The sequence below is a fragment of the Haematobia irritans genome, chromosome 5 (assembly GCF_050003625.1).
Source record: "Haematobia irritans isolate KBUSLIRL chromosome 5, ASM5000362v1, whole genome shotgun sequence".
NCBI classification, from domain to species: Eukaryota; Metazoa; Arthropoda; class Insecta; order Diptera; family Muscidae; genus Haematobia; species Haematobia irritans.
Window position 1 is genome coordinate 162893731 of NC_134401.1, and position 19047 is coordinate 162912777.

The window sequence follows — 19047 nt, forward strand, 5'->3', positions numbered from 1 at the left end:
AAACTCACCTGTATATAAATGACACGTTGAGCCCATATGGGCACTTGCAGTATCATTCGCATCGTTGTGTCCAATTCCATGGGACTTAATAGCACCACATAGTAATCCTGCAACAGTGGATGGGCATAGAACTCATTGAGAAAATCCATGATTGTATCTGCATGCAGTGTCGTCGAACACACCACCACATGTTTTTCACTTTGGGCACGATGTGAAGAATAACTGCCACCCAATTTCTGACGTTCCATCCAGGTGAAGGCCAATTGTTCGAACTATATCACAGAAACAAAAAACACAAACAAACAAATAAAGAAAAAATACAAAATTAACAAGAATTCGAAGAAGCCAAGAAACAGAAAAGTAAAAGTTGCACAGTTTTAGTTTTCTTTTGTCAGTTTGAATTGCAGAAGATGCTTAATAATGTGGATGTGGCTTCATTTTACTCAAGGCACAAAAATCCAAATAGAAATCTCAGGGATATAGGTCAAAAGTCAATGGAAAGTTTTTCAAAAATACAAAAGTTCTTTTTTGCTGAGTTTTTGTGAGCAATTTTTTAAATTGCAGACACAGTGGATTACGTAAAAATCAACCGAAGCCATAGAAGCGTTGAAGCTTCTCCTAAATTGTGTAGGCTATCCATATTTGGAGAATCGTAATTGGATTATGATAGATTTTTTTTGTGTTTCTTTAACATTTGATGTTCCTTGTCTTTAGTAAATAGATAAAGAAAATTTTCTCAGATGTATTTTATATTCCCCCACGTCCGTTAGGTTCTGACATACTAAGGAGGTCCTCGTTATTATGATGCAAATTTAATCTAATTTAATATATCCTTTATCTCTTGTTCCCACACATCAAAAAAATATTGACCTAGTATACAACCTAATTATTTTTCACACACAATTTATTTTACAATTAAAAATTTCTTAAAAATAAAGAAATTTCAGTTAAATGGGTGCTTATAAGCTTTGCTTAAATTTTTTTCGTTAAATTTAAGAAATTTTCGACGCTTCGTAAAAGTCGTATGTTTCTGAAGTAAGATAAATTATCTTTAAATTAAAAAAAATGTTTATAATTGACAAATTAAATGAGTTAATGAAGCTTTGGTATAATGATAATTAAGCTTTAATTGTGTGAATTTATGCATTTTAGATTAAAGTTTTATTTTTTTACTTAATAAAAATAAAATTTTGACAAAATTTTCTACAGAAATAAAATTTTGACAAAATTTTTTATAGAAATAACATTTTGGCAAAATTTTCCATAGAAATAAAATGTTGACAAAATTTCCTATGGAAATAAAAATTTGACAAAATTGTCTATAGAAATAAAATTTTGATACAATTTTCTATGGAAATAAACTTTTGACAAAAATTTCTATAGAAATAAAATTTTGGCAAAATTTTCCATAGAAATAAAATGTTGACAAAATTTTCTATATAAATAAAATTTTGAAACAATTTTCGACAGAAATCAAAATTTTGACCAAATTTTCTATAGAAATAAAATTTTGACAAAATTTTCGATAGAAATGAAATTTTGACAAAATTTTCGATAGACATTAAATTTTGACAAAAGTTCCTATAGAAATAAAATTTTGACACAATTTTCTATATAAATAAAAATTTTGACAAAATTTTCAATGGAAATACAAAATTTTAGAGTTTACAAAATGTTCTATAAAAATAAAATTTTGACAAAATTTTCTATAGAAATACAATTTTGACAAAATTTTCTACAGAAATAAAATTTTGACATAATTTTTTGTCGAAATCAAAATTTTGACCAAATTTTCTATAGAAATCAAAATTTTGACAAAATTTTCTATAGAAATAAAGTTTGGACAAAATTTTCTATAGAAATAAAATTGTGACAAAATTTCCTATAGAAATAACATTTTGGCAAAATTTTCCATAGAAATAAATTTTGACAAAATTTTCTATAGAAATAAAATTTTTACACAGTTTTCTACAGAAATCAAAATTTTGACAAAATTTTCTATAGAAATAAAATTTTGACAAAATTTTCTATAGAAATAAAATTTTGACAAAATTTCCTATAGAAATAACATGTTGACAAAATTTTTTATAGAAATAAAATTTTGACAATATTTTCTATAGAAATAACAATTTTGACAAAATTTTCTATAGAAATAAAATTTTGACAAAAAGTTCTATAGAATTGCAGAAGATGCTTAATAATGTGGATGTGGCTTCATTTTACTCAAGGCACAAAAATCTAAAAAAAAATCTCAGGGATATAGGTCAAAAGTCAATGGAAAGTTTTTCAAAAATACAAAAGTTCTTTTTTGCTGAGTTTTTGTGAGCAAAATTTTCTATAGAAATAAAATTTTGACAAAATTTTCTATATAAATAAAATTTTGACAAAATTTCCTATAGAAATAACATGTTGACAAAATTTTTTATAGAAATAAAATTTTGACAATATTTTCTATAGAAATAACAATTTTGACAAAATTTTCTATAGAAATAAAATTTTGACAAAAAGTTCTATAGAAATAAAATTTTGACAAAGTTTTCTATAGAAATAAAATTTTGACAAAAAGTTCCATAGAAATAAAATTTTGACAAAATTTTCTACAGAAATAAAATTTTGACAAAATTTTCTTTAGAAATAAAATGTTGACAAAATTTTCTGTAGAAATAAAAGGTTGACAAAATTTCTTATAGAAATAAAATTTTGACAAAAATTTCTATAGAAATAAAATTTTGACAAAATTTTCTATATAAATAAAATTTTGACAAAATTTTCTATAGAAATAAAATTTTGGCAAAATTTTATTTAGAAATAAAATTTTGACAATATTTTCTATAAATATAAGATTTTGACAAAATTTTCTGTAGAAATAAAATTTTGACAAAATTTTCTATAGAAATAAAATTTTGACAAAATATTCTATAGAAATAAAATTATGTCAAAATTTTCTATAGAAATAAAATTTTGACAAAATTTTCAGTAGAAATAAAATTTTGGCAAAATTTTCTGTAGAAATAAAATGTTGACAAAATTTCCTATAGAAATAAAATTTTGACAAAAATTTCTATAGAAATAAAATTTTGACAAAGTTTTCTATAGAATTAAAATTTGGCAAGATTTTTTATAGAAAAAAATTTTGACAAAATTTTCTATAGAAATAAAATTTTGACAAAATTTTCTTTAGAAGTAATATGTTGACAAACTTTTGACAAAATTTTCTATATAAATAAAATTTTGACAAAATTTTCTATGGAAATAAAATGTTGACAAAATTTTCTATGGAAATAAAATGTTGACAAAAGTTCTATAGAAATAAAATTTTTCAAAATTTTCTACAGAATAAAATTTTGACAAAATTTTCTTTAGAAATAAAATGTTGACAAAATTTTCTTTAATAAAAAAAATTGTGACAAAAATTTCCATAGAAATAAAATTTTGAAAAATTTTTCTATAGAAATAACATTTTGATCAAATTTTCTATAGAAATAAAATTTTGATCAAATTTTCTATAGAAATAAAATTTTGACAAAATTTTCTTTAGAAATAAAATGTTGACAAAATTTTCTATAGAAATAAAATGTTGACTAAATTTTCTATAGAAATAAAATTTTGACAAAAAGTTCTGTAGAAATAAACTTTTACAAAATTTTCTTTAGATATAAAATGTTGACAAAATTTTCTTTAATAAAAAATATGTGACAAAAATTTCCATAGAAATAAAATTTTGAAAAATTTTTCTATAGAAATAAAATTTTGACAAAATTTTCTATAGAAATAAAATTTTGACAAAATTTTTTATAGATATAAAATTTTGACAAATTTTCCTATAGAAATAAAATTTTGACAAAATTGTATATAGAAATAAAATTTTGACAAAATTTTCTATACAACTAAAATTATGACAAAATTTTCTATAGAAATACAACATTTTAGATTTTACAAAATTTTCTATACAATTAAAATTTTGACACAATTATCTATAGAAATAAAATTTTGACAAAATTTTCTATTGGGATAAAATTGTGACAAAATTTCCTATAGTAATAAAATTTTGACAAAATTTTCTATAGAAATAAAATTTTGACAAAATTTTCTGTAGAAATAAAACTTTGACAAAATTTGCTATAGAAATAAAATTTTAACAACATTTTTTATAATAATAAAGTTTTGACAAAATTTCTATAGAAATACAATTTTGACAACATTTTTTATAATATTAAAGTTTTGACAAAATTTATATAGAAATAAAATTTGACAACATATTCTATAGAAATACAATTTTGACAAATTTTTTTATTAAAATAAAATTTTGACAAAATTTTCCATATAAATAAAAGTTTGACAAAATTTTTTATGGAAATAATTTTTCTTTGAGTGATATACAATCATTTGTTTGCCAGTTGTCTTCCAAGAAATCAGGAAAACCGAAGACGAAGACAGGAAAACCAAGTCATCATGGAATTGCGAGCTCTAACGGCTCAAACAACTGTATTTTTCAGCTCTCAAAACATCGCACATTGGGGTTTTTGATACCAAAAATGGGAATTAATTGAAAAATGAAATTTAGGAGAACCGAAAAAATTTTTATAGTCGGTAAAAGTACACAAAATTCCACATCACTAGCGCAAAAATTGTGTCTTTGACAAGTACCGTTGTGTCACTATATATGTTTGAAGTTGGAGTTATTTTACGTTTTCCTTGCGTGCGATATAAATGTAAATTATTGGTGTCTTAAAAATTAGTTTTGAGTGTTTTCTAAAGCGATAATAATAATGGAACCTTCATCCTCAGGTTAATAAGATTATTTTTGTGTTTTTTATTTTTATATTTGACTTGTGTTATTATATGAAATTTAGTTTCGCTCGTAAGTCTTTAAATTAGAGGATTTCGAGAAATATGTCGACAAATAGTGTTGAATAAAGCCAAATTAAGTAAAAAAGTTTATTTTTTCTAAAACAATAAACTCTTTTGAAAGCATAGATGAAAAAGTTGTCTGCACTTTTTTGCACATTTCGAAATTAAATGGAAATACATTTTTCAACCCCTGGTACTATATGTCCCCAACTGTTCACAAATATTTATTACTTGGAGCAGAAATAATTAACCACGCTTTACTTCCAATTGGACAGTTGTCGGAAGAAGCGCAAGAAGCTAGAAACAAAGATTTTAAAAATTTTAGAGAGCATTTTTTTGCGAAAATGTTCTATGGAAAAGTCAAATGAAGAGATATTTAAAAGACTGTTAATTAACATACTTCGGATCCAGTTATATCAGAAATGAGAAATTAAAAGAGAAGAAACCCCACAATTTGCCTATGGAAGCAATTCAAATGTTGATATTTGAGTCAAATCTTGATGGTGATCAAAATGCCAGTGTTGATGATAATGATACATATAGTAATTTTCTGACGATGATGATAATAATTGTTAAGAATCAGATCAAAAAGCAGATATTCATTCTCTTTTTTTTTTGTTGCAAATTAACCAATGGAAAACAAATAAAATGTGGACTAAAAAATATTTAAAGTTTGATTGGTTTTATGTCTTTTAGTGAATTTGGCCGAAAAAAGGGAAAGCTACTTCGAATTAATTCCCACTTTTGACATCAAAAACCCCACTGTGCATCGGTTTGTTGGGTCATCCGCCTATAGTCCAGATTTGATTTGAATTATTTTGTCAATATGCGGCGAGAACCAATTTTATGCAAAAACCTTATAAAGTTTCGATAAATGGTTTAAATTTATATAGGCATTATTTAAATTTGTCTTTGAAGTAAAACCAATTTTTTTAGTAAAACCAAAAGAAAAACATTTTTATTTAAAGATTTTTTTTTTACTTTAAAGTATCTATAATAATTTAAATTCTTAAACTGACATTTATTTCTATGTGAAAAGCTTTGTTGATACAAGTCAAAATATAATGAAAATTCGATAAATAAGATCTGTATCCTAAATTTAATTTTTTTGTAGCCTAGATTTGCAGCTACATATTAGCTTCATAAAAAAATGTCTTTATTTTGAAGATGCCACATTTTTGGCTCGGGATCAATATCACAACATATCATTTGTCACGATTTTCGAAATCCTTATAGTTTTAAAACAATTATATTAAAGACTTTCCCATAATGGCATGACAATAGGCCATCCCACGGTGCAAGATAACTGGAGAAATTTTCTATAAAAAAACCAGACAATATATCAAATGGATGATTGCTGTCCATGCCAATTTGTATGTTTTCCTATAAGGTAATAAACCAATGATAAACTACTAGGAATACTAATCCAGAATACATATGTCATAATAGAAACTTCCCATGCAGTTCATCTTCAACTTCATTTTTCAAAAAAAATTTTCAAGAAAATTTTTATGTTCGTTCTCTTACTTTGTCCTTTTTCTTTTTTTTCCTATTGTCATGACGATAAAAGTTTATTGGAGTTTGTTTTTTTTTGGAATATAGCATTTTGATTGATTGGCAAAAGCTTAAAGTCCACATCGTAGGCTATATATACAATAGACCTTCCGTAGGCAAGCGAACTACCATCCTCTTACATGTTTAGAGAATTTTAAATAAATATCCCTAATGAATTTAAGCTCTCAATTTTATGATGGGTGTATTCTTGAAGTGTTCTGTAGAACCGCACATCCACATCCTTTTTTGTGCTGAACGATGTCAGTTGTGACCTATATAAATGTTTATTGGAAATGCTTGAAATATATGACGTAGTAGGCACAGTGGGTGGAAATATTTGTAGGAGATAAAATTAATGAAATTGGGAATTTTTAGGTTATATTGAATTAGAAATGTTCGAGGATTCTATATGGAAAAAAATATTTCAATAAAATCGAGCGAATCATAAAGTAAGTTAGTCCATACGGGGTATATATTAAACAAAAAAAGGTCGATTAAATACGTAAATAATTCAGTTGAACAAAATTTTCTATTGAAATAAATTTTTGACAAAAATTTCTATAGAAATAAAATTTTGGCAAAAATCTATATAGCAATAAAATTTTGACAAAATTGTCTATAGAAATAAAATTTTGGTACATTATTTTCGGTTTATATGGGGGCTATATATAATTATGGACCGATGTGAACCAATTTTTGCATGTTTGTTAGAGACCATATACTAGCACCATGTACCAAATTTCAGCCGTATCGGATGAAATTTACTTCTCTTAGAGGCACCGCAAGCCAAATCTGGGGATCAGTTTATATTGGGGGCTATATATAATTATATACCGATGTGGACCAATTTTTGCATGTTTGTTGAAGACCATCTATATTAGCACCATGTACCAAATTTCAGCCGTATCGGATGAAATTTGCTTCTCTTAGAGGCTCCGCAAACCAAATCTGCAGATCGGTTTATATGGGGGCTATATATAATTATGAACCGATTTAGACCAATTTTTTCATGGTTGTGAGAGACCATATAAAAACACCATGTGCAAAATTTCAACCGGGTCGGATGAATTTTGCTCCTCCAAGAGGCTCCGCAAGCCAAATCTGAGCGTCGGTTTATATTGGGGCTATACGTAATATGGGGGCTATATCGGTTTACATGGGAGCTATATATAATTATATACCTATGTGGACCAAGTTTTGCATGATTGTTGGAGACCATATACCAACACCATGTACCAAATTTCAGCCGGATCGGATGAAATATGCTACTCTTAGAGGCTCCACAAGCCAAATCTGGGGATCGGTTTATATGGGGGCTATATATAATTATGGACCGATATGGACCAATTTTTGCATGGTTGTTAGAGACCATATACCAACATGGGCCAAATCTGGGGATCGGTTTATATGGGGGCTATATATAATTATGGACCGATGTGGGCCAATTTTTGCATGATTGTTAGAGACCATATACCAACACCATGTACCAAATTTCAGCCGTATCGGATGAAATTTGCATCTCTTTGAGGCTCCGCAAGCCAAATCTGGGGATCGGTTTATATGGGGACTATATATAATTATGGACCGATGTGGACCAATTTTTGCATGGTTGTTAGAGACCATATACCAACACCATATACCAAATTTCCGCCGGATCGGATGAAATATGCTTCTGTTGGAGGCTCCACAAGCCAAATCTGAGGGTCCCTTTATATGGGGGCTATACGTAAAAGTGGACCGATATGGCCCATTTTCAATACCATCCGACCTAAATCGATAACAACTACTTGTGCCAAGTTTCAAGTCGATAGCTTGTTTCGTTCGGAAGTTAGCGTGATTTCAACAGACGGACGGACGGACGGACGCACATGCTTAGATCGACTCAGAATTTCACCACGACCCAGAATATATATACTTTATGGGGTCTTAGAGCAATATTTCGATGTGTTACAAACGGAATGATAAAGTTAGTATACCCCCATCCTATGATGGAGGGTATAAAAAAGTTTATTTGGATTTTGACATTCACTTACGGATTTTAGTATTGATTCCGGGAGTATAAAGAATCATAGGATTATTTAAAATAAACCCAATTTCTGTGGGCTGATAATTTGCTTTAAATCTAGAGTTTACCAAATTACAATTAACATACAGATCGTGTTTATCTGATTTTCGTTCTTTTTTATAAAAAAAAAATATAGAAAACTTTAGATCAAAAATTATGAAAATTAATTTTATTTGTCGCTTTTTGATCTTTACTGCAACGATTCAATATCTCTGTTAATTTAAAGATTATTTCTTTCAATAGAAGATATCGACGTAATTTTAAGATAAATATGTCATACTCATACTCGTACACTGTACCAATTTATTTCACATTTTTTGATCGACAAATTTTGTATTTGATGTGCCGTAAGATATTTCATGTTGCTATATTATTGTGAATGATATCTTTGATTTTATAGGATTTATAGGAATATATATTGGAATTTTCATCACAAATTTTTATTAAAACTTATTTTACTTAAAACTTAATCCCAAAATTCCCTTAAGCATCCCACTGTGCCTCAATGTTCTCTGTATATTAGACTCTATTCTTATTTAATACAACTCATTTCATTTTCAATGAGCTGTCATATTTTTACAACAAATGTCCATAACACACCACATACACACACACACACAGAGAAAACCCATTGAGTTGAGATGTCGTCTATCTCTTGGTCAAGTAACGTAGTAGAAGTGGTGAATGTCATGTGTTTTTGTTTTGTTATTGTCACTGCTTTACTACTTACCTGTGTTGGTAAAACAATTAATGCCACACATATCATAATGACCATGTACAATTGTGATGGCCAAATGTCGGGTACAAAATCACCGTAGCCCACTGTTGAGAAGGTGACCACCACATAGTAGGTGGATTGAAATAAATTCAAGTGGCGATGACCGGCACGTTGAAAATGTTGTATGCCACAAACGCTAATGAAGTGAGACCGAAGACAGCAATGAAATGGGTAGACAGAGAGATTGAGAGAGAAAGAGATTGTGAGATAAATTTTATTAAAGCATATAAAAAAATGGGAGTGTTTTATAGCAATTTTTATGACAATTTTTTATGCTTTGATATTTATTCTCAGCGATTGTTTTTTGGCTTCAATCATGAAATTATTTTATTTTTAGACACTAACCCCCATTTTCATAAAGCTCCGTTAGTGTTCCGTTAACTAACCAACTTTTGAACCGTATTATGGACGAAATTGTCATCTAGCATATATATTCCATATACCAGTTAGGAACTTAACTGACGAAAATTTTTCACTTAAAGTTAACTGGAAAGAAGATATTTGCAATTTACTTTCTGTTAATTGGCAGTTAAAGCCTAACGGAGCTACATGAAAATGGCCGTAAGTATTTTAAATTGCTTTAGTCATTAACAAAATAATAACAAATGTCCATATTCATTAAAAAAATGAGTAAAATAAAATTTAAAATCTATTTATGTGATTTTGTTTTGATTAAAAAATTAAGCAAATTAATCATTGTTTTAATTGAATATTATTTTTTAATTTAATTAAAATTTTATTTGAAAATATATTATTGATATATTTTTTCTGTTGTATTACATAAAAAGGTACCAGAGAATAGGCAGCCCGATTAAGATTCAGGCTCACTTAGACTATTCAGTCCATTGTGATTACCAGAGAATGAAGCCAACCCATTTTTATCGGCGGCGGTTGGCACTACATTTTTGCCTCCGGCGGCGGCTGACTGAACGGCTGAGCCGATATAAATTTGTCCATTCGGTGGCTGACAATTATCCATTATAAAATCAATTTGAAGTAACTCGAATGGTAATGAGATTAGTTGTACAATCTTACAATCAAATTTACATTTCGTTAAAATTTTCTGAGCTAAATTTTTGGAAAGTTATTATAGCAGCTTGAAATTGATTGATTGTGGGTGGAAGGATCGAAATTTTGGCAAAAACTATGACAATTATTAATACATTTTTTTGATTTAAATCGATATTTTTGATTAATTGGCTAAATATGAGTCGAGATGAGCCGAAAAATTAGGCAATGGCGTCGACTGGGAAAAAAATAGTCGGCGCGACTCGGCGGTTTCATTCTCTGAAAGGCATCCAATATGGCTTAAATCATGAAATTATTTAAAAAAAAATAAGACTGATTTAGTTATGACAATAATAATATCAATCATTGACATCAAAAGAATAATTGATTTAAAAACATATTTTAATTTATTTATATGAATGAATTTTGTTTTGATTAAAACTTCAATGGTCCTTCGCATTGAATAATTTTTCCAATTTCAATTAAAATTTTAATTGTAAAAATATTGGTATTTTTGTTTTTCTTTATTAAAACACACCCAATATCTTTTGTCCCATAAGTTTCTCTCCTAACAAGAAAAGGGTATATAAATGTGACCTTTACTTACCTGGTGAAGACCAAACATAACAATGTGGCAGACAGTATTGTCAATTGTTGTGACAAGGCGGACTGTGATTTTTGCATGGCTCGATGTAAATCGTTCTAAAATGACCATGAAATATATACAGAGGATATTTTTAAATGTTCACTCAACCATATATTTTAACATAAAAGTTTTTGAAGATAAATTACTTTAATTTATGATACTTACGAACATATTTTCCAGTGAACGTTTTGCCAGCCAGCAATTTAGGAAAATGGGTATAAATAAATTTCTTAAAGGTGGCCATAATATCTGAAAATGTAATGTAGAGTGTATATGTTAAAGAAAGAAGGAAAAAAACGAGAACATTTATAAGACAAATGTTATATATTGGAAAGTTCAAGTTGAAGATAATGGTTGATGGTTTTAGGTGAATGACTTAATCCTCAAACAGATAAATCCGAAATAGATAAATCCGATATATTAACTTTGTCATTCCTTTTGTAATACATCGAAATATTGTTCTAAGACCCCATAAATTTTATATACATTCTGGGTCGTGGTGAAATTCTGAGTCGATCTAAGCATGTCCGTCCGTCCGTCGGTTGAAATCACGCTAACTTCCGAACGAAACAAGCTATCGACTTGAAATTTCGCACAAGTAGTTGTCATTGACGTAAGACGGATGGTTTTGCAAATGGGCCATATTGGACCACTTTTACGTATAGCCCCCATATAAATTGACCCCCAGATTTGGCTTGCGGAGCCTCTAGAGAAGCAAATTTCATCCGACCCGGTTTAAATTTGGTACATCGTGTTAGTATATGGTCTCTAATAACCATGCAAAAATTGGTCCATATCGGTCTATAGTTATATATAGCCTCCATATAAACCGATCCCCAGATTTGACCTCCGGGGTCTCTTGGAGAAGCAAAATTCATCGGATCCGGTTTAAATTTGGTACATCGTGTTAGTATATGGTCTCTAATAATCATGCAAAAATTGGTCCACATCGGTCCATAATTATATATAGCCCCATATAAACCGATCCTCAAATTTTAACTCCGGAGCCTCTTGGAAGAGCAAAATTCGTCCGATTCGGTACATTTCGCTAGTATATGGCCGCTAACAACCATGCCAAAATTGGTCCATATCGTTATATTTATAGTTATACTTAGCCGATCCCCAATCACACAAAAATTGGTTCATATCGGTTTTTAATCATGGTTGCCACTCGAGCCAAAAATAATATACCAAAATTTTGTCAAAATTTTATTTCTATAGAAATTTTGTTTCTATAGAAAATGTTGTCAAAATTGTATTTCTATAGAACATTTTTTTAAGATTTTATTTCTATATTTCAAAAATTTAATTCTATAGAAAATTTGTAAAATTTTTTTTTCTATAGAAATTTTTTTCAAAATTTTATTTCTACAGAAAATTTTGTCAAAATTTTATTTCTATAGAAAATTTTGTAAAAATTTTATTTCTATAGAAAATTTTGTAAAAATTTTATTTCTATAGAAAATTTTATCAAAATTTTATTTCTATAGAAAATTTTGTCAAAATTTTATTTCTATAGAAATTTTTGTCAAATTTTATTTCTATAGAAAAATTTGTAAAATTTTTGTTTCTATAGAACATTTCGTCAAAATGTTATTTCTATAGAAAATGTTGTAAAAATTTTATTTCTATATAAAATTTTGTCAAAATTTTATTTCTATAGAATTTTTTTTCAGAATTTTATTTCTATAGAAAATTTTGTCAAAATTTCACTTCTGCAGAAAATTTTGCAAAATTTTGTTTCTATAGAACATTTTTTCAAGATTATATTTCTATAGAACATTTTTTCAAAAATTTATTTCTATAGAAAATTTGTCAAATTTTTTTTCTATGGACATTTTTTTCAAAATTTTATTTCTTTAGAAAATTTTGTCAAAATTTCACTTCTATTGAAAATTTTGTCAAAATTTTATTTCTATAGATTTTTTTTTCAAAATTTTATTTCTATAGAAAATTTTGTCAAAATTTCATTTCTATAGAAAATTTTGTCAAAATTTTATTTCTATAGAACATATTTTCAAGATTTTATTTCTATAGAAATTTTTGTCAAATTTTATTTCTATAGAAAAATTTGTACAATTTTTGTTTCTATAGAACATTTTGTCAAAATGTTATTTCTATAGAAAATGTTGTAAAAATTTTATTTCTATATAAAATTTTGTCAAAATTTTATTTCTATAGAATTTTTTTTCAAAATTTCATTTCTATAGAATATTTTGTCAAAATTTTATTTCTATAGAACATTTTTTCAAGATTATATTTCTATAGAACATTTTTTCAAAAATGTATTTCTATAGAAAATTTGTCAAAATTTCATTTCTATAGAAAATTTTGTCAAAATTTTATTTGGTTTTGTTATAGTTGGTTTTGTTCTTTAAGCATTGTTGTTGTTTTTTATTTCAGCTTAAAACCATACATTGACTAAACTACAAGAGTAGCTTAACCAACAGAGGAAAAGAATGTTTGTCAAATTTATTTGGGCAAAGCCCTATAGACTGCAAGATGGTTGGATGGACGCACGTTTCGGAATTACCACATTCCTCATCAGCATCCTCTACTTGCAGCAAAACTATCAACCAATTATCAGAATAAATTCAGGCAGTTTATTAAACCCAACAAAAACCACACTTGAACCCTCCGAAAAAAGGTTTTACATTGATAGCCGGCTTATGCCGAAATAAATTCGAAACAAACATATCTCTTTTCCTATGCCACTGTCAAATCATCGATTTGAATTCACATGGCTGGGTTTATTTTGAGCGTGCCTCCTCTTCTTTTTCATTTGTTTTGTTTTGTTATAGTTGGTTTTGTTCTTTAAGCATTGTTGTTGTTTTTTATTTCAGCTTAAAACCATACATTGACTAAACTACAAGAGTAGCTTAACCAACAGAGGAAAAGAATGTCTGTCAAATTTATTTGGGCAAAGCCCTATAGACTGCAAGATGGTTGGATGGACGCACGTTTCGGAATTACCACATTCCTCATCAGCATCCTCTACTTGCAGCAAAACTATCAACCAATTTGTTTCGAATTTATTTCGGCATAAGCCGGCTATCAATGTAAAACCTTTTTTCGGAGGGTTCAAGTGTGGTTTTTGTTGGGTTTAATAAACTGCCTGAATTTATTCTGATAATTGGTTGATAGTTTTGCTGCAAGTAGAGGATGCTGATGAGGAATGTGGTAATTCCGAAACGTGCGTCCATCCAACCATCTTGCAGTCTATAGGGCTTTGCCCAAATAAATTTGACAAACATTCTTTTCCTCTGTTGGTTAAGCTACTCTTGTAGTTTAGTCAATGTATGGTTTTAAGCTGAAATAAAAAACAACAACAAAATTTTATTTCTATAGAAATTTGTTTCAAAAATTTATTTCTATAGAAAATTTGTCAAAATTTCATTTCTATAGAAAATTTTGTCAAAATTGTATTTCTATAGAAATTAGTTTCAAAATTTTATTTCTGTAGAAAATTTTGTCAAAATTTCATTTCTATAGAAAATTGCCTCAACATTTTATTTCTATAGAACATTTTTTCAAGATTTTATTTCTATAGAACATTTTCTCAAAAATTTATTTCTATAGAAAATTTGTCAAATTTTTTTTCTATGGACAATTTTTTCAAAATTTTATTTCTTTAGAAAATTTTGTCAAAATTTCACTTCTATTGAACATTTTGTCAAAATTTTATTTCTATAGAATTTTTTTTCAAAATTTTATTTCTATAGAAAATTTTGTCAAAATTTCATTTCTATAGAAAATTTTGTCAAAATTTTATTTCTATAGAACATTTTTTTCAAGATTTTATTTGTATAGAACATTTTTTCAAAAATTTACTTCTCCAAATTTTATTTCTATAGAAAATTTTGGCAAAATTTTTATTTCTATAGAAAATTTTGTCAAAATTTTATTTCTATAGAAAATTTTGTCAAAATTTTATTTCTATAGAAAATTTTTTCAAAATTTTATTTCTATAGAAAATTTCGTCAAAATTTTATTTCTATAGAAAATTTTTCAAAATTTTATTTCTATAGAAATTTTTTTTCTATAGAAATTTTTTTTTAAAATTTTGTTTTTATAGAAAATTTTTTCAAAAATTTTATTTCTATAGAAAATTTTGTCAAAATTTTATTTCTATAGAAAATTTTGTTAAAATTTCATTTCTATAGAAAATTTTGTCGAAATGTTATTTCTATAGAAAATTTCGATTAAATTTTATTTATACAGAACATTTTTTCAAAATTTCATTTCTATAGAAAATTTTGTCAAAATTTCATTTTTATAGAAAATTTTGTCAAAATTTCATTTCTATAGAAATCTTTGTCAAAATTTTATTTCTATAGAACATTTTTTCAAGATTTTATTTCTATAGAACATTTTTTCACAAATTTATTTCTATAGAAAATTTGTCAATTTTTTTTCTATAGAATTTTTTTTTAAATTGTGTTTTTATAGAAAATTTTTTCAAAATTTTATTTCTATAGAAAATTTCGTTAAAATTTTATTTATACAGAAAATTTTTTCAATATTTTATTTATACAGAAAATTTTCTCAAAATTTTATTTCTATAGAAAATTTTGTCAAAATTTCATTTCCATAGAAAATTTTGTCAATATTTTTATTTCTATAGAAAATTTTGTCAAAATTTAATTTCTATAGAAAATTTTGTCAAAATTTAATTTCTATAGAAAATTTTGTCAATATTTTATTTCTATGGAAAATTTTTTAAAATTTTATTTCTATAGAAAATTTCGTTAAAATTTTATTTATACAGAAAATTTTCTCAATATTTTATTTCTATGGAAAATTTTGTCAAAATTTCATTTCTATAGAAAATTTTGTCAAAATTTTATTTCCATAGAAAATTTTGTCAAAATTTCATTTCTATACAAAATTTTGCAAAATGTCATTTCTATAGAAAACTTTGTCAAAATTTCATGTCTATTGAAAATTTTTTCAAAATTTTATTTCTATAGAAAATTTTGTCAAAATTTTATTTCTATAGGATTTTTTTTTTCAAAATTTTATTTCTATAGAAAATCTTTTCAAAATGTTATTTCTATACAAAATTTTGTCAAAAATTTTATTTCTATAGAAAATTTTGTCAAAACTTTTATTTCTATAGAAAATTTTGTCAAACTGAATTATATACGTATGTAAGAGGACTTTTTTGTTTAATATATACCTCGTATGGACTAACTTGCAATTTAGAACACAGTGTTAAGAAGTTTTAAGATACCTTGCCATCGGCAAGTGTTACCGCAACCCAAGTAATTTTTTTTATTTGTGCGATTTTTAAAATGCAAGTACCGATTATTATGATTTTTCGGGAAAAAGTATCGATTTTTATGGATTTTTGGCGAAATTTAATGCATATATTCATCGTCATTTATTCTTAACACATTTATTTCGATAAATGAATTGATATTTAATAGCGGTGTAAAGGCAGTAATACATTGTTATGACTGATATAAAACACACTATATAACGTTCATGTGTGCAGGTAATGTCGCATAGTGGTTCCAAATCTCGTCTTTTGGAAATAATTCGGTAAATTTTCAACGGGTAAAGATATTAACATAATTTTTTCTTGGTTTAAAATTTGAGGGGTTTTTCTCTAAGTTTCCTAGTGGGCCCACAGATTGAAAATAATCTGTTTACGCTGAGAATCTTTTTTCCCAACGGAGCTTGTACACTTCAGCCTTTTTCTAAAAACTCGATTTCTTTATAAAAAGAAGTTAAAGACTTGAGTTGGTATATACTGAGCTGTTCAATGTAAGACTGACTTTATTTCAATTTCTTCGCTATCAAATAAGTTACATTCATTTCATTTTACTTTATGATGTGTACCGTTTCTTTTTATGATGGTAAGCAATCCTTTGTATATTCAATTCTTTGTATATTCAAACCATGTCAATCCAAAAACAAATGTTCAATGCAGTAATGCGCGCAAAAAACCAGTATTTTATTCGCATTTCTTTTCGTCTATTGGTTTTGCTCTCATTAGTTCATATATCCCTAGTTATTATTGCGTTTGCATTTGCTTTTGATCGTTGATAACTTTATGTTTTTAATGAGAATAAATGTATGCAAAGACAGTGTAGACAATTCATTTAAATACAGAGAATTCAATAGTTACAATAATGAAAAATTAATAAAAAGGCCGCAACATAGTCCCCCCTTGTAAGCTCCTTACAACTTCATAGAGCTACAGCGGCCTAATCGAGGGGTAAAGGACAAAGGCGATGGATACTTCGTTTCAGCAATCCAGATTTAGTTTGAAGTGTCGCTACACGAACTAGTCCGTCAGTCCCACTGTGAATTTCTATGACTCGTCCCAGCAACCAATTGTAAGGAGCAATGTTGTCTTCCGATATAATAGCTAGAGTTCCAATTTCAATATTCTTCGTGGCTTTATTCCACTTCATTCTCTCTTGCATCAATGTAATGTATTCCTTCGACCATCTTCGCCAGAACATTGCTTGAACCGCTTGAATTCGCTTCCATCTATTGTGGTGTGTGACGCTCAATTCTTGGTCATCTATGTCTTCAGATAATGCATTTAGTGGTCGGCCTATCAAAAAATGGCCCGGCGTTAGTGCTTCTAGATCATTGGCATCAGAAGATATCGGACACAGTGGCCTCGAGTTCATTACAGCTTCTATTTGAACTACAACTGTGTTGAGTTCTTCATATGTCAAGGAAGCAGAGTTGCAGTGGCGCACTAATAACTGTTTTGCGATCTTAACAGCACTTTCCCACAAGCCACCGAAATGTGGAGTGCGAGGTGGTATAAAATGAAACTGTACGCTTCTCTTTCCACATTCTTTCTCAATGTCGTCCTTCTCTTGATTGGTGAACATGCTACAACCAATTCTTCGGGATGCACCAACAAAGTTGGTGGCGTTATCGCAATATAGATGTGAGCTTAGTCCACGTCGAGCAAAAAAGCGCTTAAGTGATGCAATAAATGAATCAGTGCTTAGATCCGAAACCACCTCTATATGGCAAGCCTTAGTGAGGAAACAAACAAAAACGGCTATATACGCCTTATATGGCCTTTTACCTCTAATTTTATAATGAACGGTAATAGGACCGGCGAAATCTACCCCGGCATGTTCAAAAGGACGCGAATTTCCCTTTACTCTATTCGAAGGTAAATCCCCCATCATTTGAACTAATGGTTTTGGATTAGCTTTAAAACAACGCATACATTTTCTAACAACCTTTCGTGCAATTTTTCTAATATTGATAATCCAAAACCTTTGTCGTACGAAAGCCGATAATGCGACAGCACCTACATGTAAGTTGAGTCTATGGATGTGGTCGACTAACGAAGTCACTACCTCATGATTCCCGGGCAAAAGAATGGGATGTTTTGTTTCATATGGAAACTCTGACTTTGTTAGTCGTCCACCAACTCTCATTAATTGAATCGTAGAATCATCCATAAACGGATTAAGCCGCTGTATAGTAGCAGATTTAACATTTTTATTTAACCTTAGATTTCTTTTTTCTGCACCGAAGCATACCTCTTGAATATTAAATAAAATATAATTAAGACCTCCAACCAATTCTGGTACAGTTAAATATGATTTAGACTTGCATTTCGACCTCATGCGCCATCGATAAATAAACCCAAACACTCTTTGCAATTTGGGAAAATTATTACAATATTTGCAGGAAGAAACCAGATCAGTTATAGTGTTCCCCACATTACCAACTATCAGACTGAATTCTCCTTTACGTTCCTCCAATTCCTCAATATTACCGTATATCTCTTTTCGAAGCCTTGGCCAATTATCCTCGGGGTCTAATAAAAATTTGGGTCCATTCAACCAGAGTTGAGACGACCCTAGCTCAGACGGATACATCCCACGGGATACAATATCGGCAGGATTCTGTTTCCCGTCTACCTTATACCAATTAGTGACTCGAGATAAACCATGAATTTTAGCGGTTCGATTCGCTATAAAAGTTGACCATCTGGAAGGATGAGAAGCTAGCCATTGAAGGACTAGTGTTGAATCGGTCCAATAATAGGTGTCAGCAACATCTAACTGTATACTTTCCATTACCCGATTCATTACTCTGGCCAATAACAAAGCTCCCTCTAGCTCCAACCGGGGTAGTGATACGGATTTAAGAGGA

At 28.2% G+C, this 19047-nt stretch overlaps 1 protein-coding gene across 7 annotated transcripts in view; it reads right to left on the bottom strand.

Annotated features, from left to right (window-relative positions):
* SLO2 (slowpoke 2) overlaps positions 1-19047 on the bottom strand; it is a 744153-nt gene that overhangs the window by 111017 nt on the left and 614089 nt on the right. For all 7 annotated transcript variants that reach the window (XM_075310162.1, XM_075310161.1, XM_075310160.1 and 4 more), the window contains 4 exons: positions 11068-11151; positions 10864-10958; positions 9201-9384; positions 9-272 (listed from right to left, as the gene is read on the bottom strand). In XM_075310162.1, coding sequence (XP_075166277.1) covers positions 9-272; positions 9201-9384; positions 10864-10958; positions 11068-11151 — 627 coding nt within the window. The remainder of the gene's footprint in view (positions 1-8; positions 273-9200; positions 9385-10863; positions 10959-11067; positions 11152-19047) is intronic.